The sequence below is a fragment of the Tripterygium wilfordii genome, chromosome 7, assembly GCF_013401445.1.
Source record: "Tripterygium wilfordii isolate XIE 37 chromosome 7, ASM1340144v1, whole genome shotgun sequence".
NCBI classification, from domain to species: Eukaryota; Viridiplantae; Streptophyta; class Magnoliopsida; order Celastrales; family Celastraceae; genus Tripterygium; species Tripterygium wilfordii.
Window position 1 is genome coordinate 12,499,941 of NC_052238.1, and position 6,775 is coordinate 12,506,715.

General features: G+C 36.8%; 1 protein-coding gene across 1 annotated transcript; it reads left to right on the forward strand.

The window, feature by feature from the left end:
• The first annotated feature begins 1,991 nt into the window (after positions 1–1,991).
• LOC120002600 lies at positions 1,992–6,202 on the forward strand. Its single transcript, XM_038851361.1, has 3 exons — positions 1,992–2,430; positions 5,127–6,000; positions 6,152–6,202. Exons 2-3 carry the CDS (start codon positions 5,128–5,130, stop codon positions 6,200–6,202), a joined length of 924 nt encoding a protein of 307 aa, XP_038707289.1. The 5' UTR covers positions 1,992–2,430; position 5,127.
• Positions 6,203–6,775: the final 573 nt, after the last annotated feature.

The following is a 6,775-nucleotide window of genomic DNA, read 5'->3' on the forward strand; positions in this document are numbered from 1 at the left end:
TATATGTTGTAGAATGAATGAATGAGGCAAAACCCTTGGAATTGGGTTTTTACCCTCTTTTTACAATGAAAAATTCCTAACTACCCTTACAAAGTCGTCTCCCATTGGTTACAAATAAGATTTGTCCCAAATGCCCTTGAAATTTCTGTGCAGAATCACAACAGGTGTTCGACCACTTAGGAGAGATGTCCAGACACTTCATGTCTTTAGCAATTTTGGTGAAGCACCTGACTCTCTTTTTGTCTTAAGGTGTCCAGACGGCTGATTGTTGAAGGGTGTCCAGACACTCGAAGCTCTTCAAAAGTTAGGAGCCTCTACCTTCAATTTTGCTTCTAGGTGTCCGAATGATAGCAATGGTGTTCGGACACTTTGCCCTCGAATTTTGTTGAAGCTTATGTTTCCAATTGTGAAGGAAGTGTCCGGACGGTACCATGAGGTTTCCAGACACTGTTGAATTTGCAGCTCCTTTCTTCAGCTCCAAAAGTCTCTAATTTAATCGTCTTAGCCCGATTTTTTACAAAACCAATGAGAGACAACTATAAGAGTGAAACTAACTAAATTAAGCATAAATATACTACCTAAATGCTAGAACATCCTAATTAAATGACATTAGGACCTCAAAATAGAGGCCCGTTGGTCTTCGGCATATGTTTTGGACCAAGAAATTAAATATTAAATTAAACCCATCATTGGATTTCAAATCTTTTTTATTTTTTTATAAATCCAAAAATGAATTTTAGATCGAACGATTGAAATTACTTTCATTTTACATCTATTGAGAATGACCTAGAAGCACATGAGATCAAAAGTCAAAATCCCTGAAAAATCCTCGTTTGGGCTTCCTTCCGCGATGGTGGCTGTTTGAGGTATCTGATTTTATATTGATAGGGACCTTAATGGTGAAAAAGAAAATGAGAGTTTATCACCATGTCTGAGAAGTTGAGACGCTGACCACCGGTGGAGCTGATCTCTATTCACTCTCTTTGTTCTTGTCATCAGAGTTCCACTGGATGAAGGCATTGACATATCCACGATCTTAATAGTAAAATAATGTGTAGCGGAGCGATAGTAATCCACTATATCTAGCGGATCACTGTAGCACCTCTATACTTTACTAGTAAAATACAGGATCTGATTGGAGGGAATTTTTTATTTATTTATTTTTTTTAATCTCATCCGGTAAATAGGATAGAGTTGTTGTTTTTTTTTTTTTTTTTTTGGAATATAGGGAAGGGGATAGGAGAGGCTCGAGCTCGAGAGCTCTATGAGATACCATACACATAAGTGCTACCTGAGCTACTCATGGTTCTCGGATAGAGTTGTTGTTTAGGACACTTATTACACATGAAAAATACTTATTGTTAAAGTCTATCTTTTGGTCCACCCGGAGTTGTGGCCAAGTTGGCTTTGTGGTCCTAAATTATTTAATGCTTCCAAAAGTCACTAGTAAGCTTTGTGGTGATTCTTGATCAACGATTTTGAAATTATGGATTCCTGTTTGCCACGGCATTCTGATGTGAGTTAGAGTTGAAACAATTATATATGATTTTCGTCCGGCCCAAAAAAATAATAATAATAATAAAAAAATTAAAAAAATTAAAAATTAAAAAATTAAAAAATTAAATTCAAGAAAATACAATAATAATAATAATAATTCAAAAGCCCGTTCTGGAGCCCGTAATCTCACAAAAAATTCAAAGCCTGTTTCTTGGACCCATAAGCATGCAAAAAATCCTAAAGCCTATTTCTTGGACCATAAGCCCATAAAAATTCCAACTCAAGCCCAATATAACTAAACCCTAGAAAATATCTAAAAAATAGGACATTTAAATAAATAATAAACAAAAGAAAATCCTTAAGAGAGAAAGGTGGTTCCTTTATTAGGGTTTCACAAAAATAAGGAAAAGACAAAAATGTAAGTCTTGAGGGCTTTAGAGAAGGAGAGGTAGATAGGGTTTTTGGGGGTATTTTGGGATTTTTGGAAATAAAGATAAGTTAAAAGGGAGAGGGTAGCCGAATTGAGAGAAGGAAGAAAGGAGAAAAAGAAAAGGAGAAAAAAAAAGAAGCTTGTGAGAGGAGGGCTGCCGCACAAGAGGGTTTTGGTGTGAAAAGGGAAAAGAAAAAAAAAACAAGAGAGAAAAAAGGGTTCTTGACAGAGGAAACCGAGAGAGTAAAGGAGAGGCTGCACAAACACAAAAACCAAAAAAAAAGAGACAAAAGAAAAACAAACAAAAGGGAGAACAATAGGGGGATTCAGCGGCACAAAAGGGAAGTCGGGAAAGAAAAGAAGAAAAACAGAAAAAAAAACCAAAGAAATCAAAGGAAGGAGAGAAGAAATCGCACAGGAGAAGAAATTGAAGGAGTTTCAGGAGTTGAAGAAATCAGAAAGGAGAAAGCAAGAAAGGGATTTCTTCTTTTGGTTCTCGAAAGGTAGCGATTTACTAGATTTCATTTCTTTCTTTGCTTGGATTTTCATCCGGTTCTATTCCATTAAAGCATACTCTATTTTCTTCACTGATTTCTTGTTTGATTGCTGTTGATCAATTGTTTGCTTGGAATCGGAATTTGTTTGCTTGTTTATTGGTTTGCTTCACCGATGTCTTGTCCGCTTGTTGGCTGGAATTTCTTTTGTTTGCTTGGGTATTAATGCCGAGATCACTCTCTGTTTCTAATGTTAGGGTTCTAATGCTTGATAGATGCACGGGTTTGGCGTCCCTTTTTGAACCATAAAAGTTACATAAGTTGATGCCAAGTTCAGTCTCTGTTTCTATTTCTCTTGTTTTGTTGTTAAGGATAGATTTGGTTTTTTTGATATTTGTCATTCTGCATCTCTGTGGGATAATTGCTTTGAAGTTTTTTTGATTTTGGTTTACATTGCTGAATAGAATGGAGTTCATTGTTGATTTCGGTTTCTGATTTTGATTCAGAATAGAGTTGATTTCTGAAATTCTTGTTTCAAATCATTGATGGAGCAAGTTCTAGGTGCATATGTGTATATATATATATATGGTGTATGTGTATATAGCGTGTGTGTATAGCAAGTTCTGGGTGCATATGTGTATATATATATATATATATGGTGTATGTATATATAGCGTGTGTGCATATATGTATGCCTCTGTGTGTGTGCATATATATATGGTGTACGTGTATATGTATATATAATGTGTGTGTATATATGGGTATATGGGTTTAATTTGATTTGAGTTTCTATGGTATTTGAGCACCATTTTAACCCTTATCTTGTTTGATTTTTTGAATGTGGATCGGGCTCGACTTTATATGGGCCGGACTTGATTGGACTTGGGTCGGAGAGTTCATTTGGAGATTGGACCGGGCTTGAGCAGTTAATGGGCTCCATAGGCCATGTTTATATGTGTATTTTTACCTTTATGTTTTATTATTTGTATATATTTTTACTTTATTTTTGTTGGGCATGTATATCTTTGTAAATGTAAGCCATGTAATAGTATAGTGGAAAAATAATGAAAAGTAGTGTAGAGTAGTGTAATTTATATTTATGCATATTTAAATTGATTAGTATGCATGTTAGGGGTTATTAGTTTAGGATACATGTTTAGAATGTATATTAGAATTGTACGCATAGATCATTTTCCGCAAATCCGTCAATTCAACAACCACGTCTTTACCAACTTTTCACAAAAACAAATTAATGGATACTACATTAAAAGTCAATTAGGAGGATGACTTGATGACATTCAGCTCCTGCCTAGGCTTTAATTGTGCTATCCTTATTTAAGCAAATGTAAATGGTAATTTAATTTACTAGATACCTAAATTAAAGTTCATTAGGAGGAGGACTTGATGACATTCAGCTCCTGCCTAGGCTTTAATTACGTTATCTTTTTAAAGTGTCATTTATATTTCTAAACACAATAATAAATTAGTTTACTAGATACCTAAATTAAAGTTCATTAGGAGGAGGACTTGATAACATTCAGCTCCTGCCTAGGCTTTAATTATGTTATCTTTTCAAATTAAGGTATCATTTGTACTCAAAAATAATGGTAACTAAATTGAAGTTAATTAGGAGGAGGACTTGATGACATTCAGCTCCTGCCAATGCTTTAATTACGTTATCTTTTCAAATCAAAATATCATTTATATCGGACAAATAACTTTACAAGAAAAAGCACATAGATCAATCTAGGTAACCTTTTAGGGAGTTGTGGGGTGCTTAACACCTTCCCCACACTCAATAGACCCCCTTACTTATTCTCTGGTTCATAGACCATTTTTAGTGTCCAATTGCACTTAAATCAATTGGTGGCGACTCTAAATCATTTTTCATCCTTTCATCGCCGGTCCGCGTCGTGACCCCGGTTGCGACAACTGGCGACTCTGCTGGGGACTTGGTTTTTATACCAAAGGGGTTGAGCCTGTGTGATTGATTTTTGTGCTTTTCTTGTATAGTTTTTATGTTATTTTCTATTTGTATTTGTATATTAAATTTGAAGAATCTGATGGATTTGTTCAATGTTGTAGATTTCTTCATCAGATATGGGCTTTGTGGAATTTAAATGTTAGGGATATTGGTTTGTATGCCCCCACACACACATTCACATATCACTGCACACACATAACCCTATACCCGGGTTACTTAGTGATTAGCGAAGGTTGACCTACCACTTTCATGGGATTCACTTCCCTGTATGGGTGGGGGAATATACCTTCCTGGATTGACATCCTCTTATGACATTAAGGGATGGGCTTTTGTGATCCAATGGAGCAAAAGCCACCTGATCCAGAGACCTCGTGATTAGTTAGCTAAACCACCCATATGCACCATAGATAAACCGTAGCCATGGTTCTAAACCTCCAGACATTTTTAGGCGGTATTACCCATTTTAGGAACAAAAGGGGGCATCTCTATCCCTAACTATTTATTTCGCATGTCCATACTATGTCATATTTCTTGTTATATGCCTTAATCATGCTCATTATTTTTGGTGTAACTTATTCCCTCTCGTATATTGTTTTGCTTATATCCTAACCTAACCTGTGCAGGTTAATATCCATGATTGTTTTTCTTTTTCTTTCTTTATCATTGATCATGCATACACGTTAGAGCACATCTTTGCAATCTAACTAGATAATATTGGCAGAATGATCAAGCCCATAGGAACAAGCACGGTGGAGTTGGGTGATCCAGTAGAGATCAGAGACAAGTTAGAAAAGCTACAAGAAGAGTTGGGAGATAGTTTGAAAGAAGATCAGTCATTGAGACCAGTGAAGAAGGTTTCATTCCAGACTCGAGCACCGGAAGCTTTGTCTGAGTTTTGGCAGAAGCAGGATATGAATACAAAGAAAGCGTTTAGGAGTATGTTTGGGAGAATTGATCATCTGTTGACTATCCAGACGCCAGTAACTCTCCGGAAGGCGGCTATGCAGTATTGGGATCCAACATACCGTTGCTTCACTTTTGGGTCAATAGATTTATCACCATTGATGGAAGAGTATGCCGAATTATTGGGGTACACCTTGCACGCTAATAAAATCTATAACCCAAGAGAAAAAACTTTTGCGGAAGCAGTTATCTCTAAGCTTTTGGGTTTACCAGTGAAGAAGATTAAAGAAATGGGAAGTACAAAGGGTGCAAGGTGGACTTTTCCAGAAGAAATATTGATGAATTTTGCTAAAGAGAATTTCCACAAGGAAGAAGGACGATTTGCTTTTGCAATTGTCATATATGGTACCGTGATTTTTCCATGTGCTGGTGGAAATATAGATAGAGGTGTGATTAAGATGGTTAATCATGTTAAGCATCAAACGACTCCAGTGCCTGCCATATTATGTGAGACTTTTCGGTCCCTTAATCACTGTCGTGTTTCTACGGAAGGGAGGTTTATTGGGTGTGCTCAGTTGCTTGGGATTTGGCTTATTAGTCACCTAAAGTATGACAAGACAGTTGGGGCTCCTTTTGTGCAGTTCCAAAAAGATGATTGTCAGTTGAGAGATCCTATTAGTGATTTCGAAAAGGCAAGATTGCAGCCTTTAAAGCCTTCAATGGAGAAGTGGAGTTGTTTTTTGTCTAGTTTGGATGAAAAGAAGGTATACATGAGAGCCCCATGGCATAAAACAGACGGATTGATTTATAGGTGTGGTGATTTCGATTGGGTTCCACTTATAGGCCCTTGGGGAATTACAAGTCAGGCTCCAGCCATGTTTCTCCAACAAATAAGTGGGAATCCATGTAGACCAGTCACTTTTCAGTTGAAGGAGTTTGAATTCTCCCTTGAAGAGGAAAAAGCAAAGGCGTTAGTACGAAAGATAGTGGAGGCTTGGAGTACCCCTCAAGGAGTAAGAAAAGGTCCGCGAAATATTTATGGAACTGTTCAGTACAAGGCATGGCATGCAAAAAGAGGAAAATCTTATACAGATTATGATATGTCTGATGAGGGAAGAAGGAAAGGAAAAGGAAAGTTAGGTGGAAGAGATAATGGAGAAGAAAAGCATTCTCAGGAAAATGAAGCCATACTCAAGGAGGTCATTGAGGAAGAAGATGAAGATGGAAGGGTTTCTTATCCAGATTTTGTCCTAGACAGAGGTGCAGGAGTAATGGTGGAAGAAGAAATTCAGGAAATGGATGGAGATTTACAGATGGAGGACACATCAAGTGATGATGAAATGATTAGAGGACCATCTGGATATCCTGGCAAAGAGGCGAAGATAATGTGGAAAATGCTGCAAACTATGACTGAGAAATATAAAAAGTATAAAGGAAAGTTTAGAAGGATGAAAGCTGAGTTTGTCA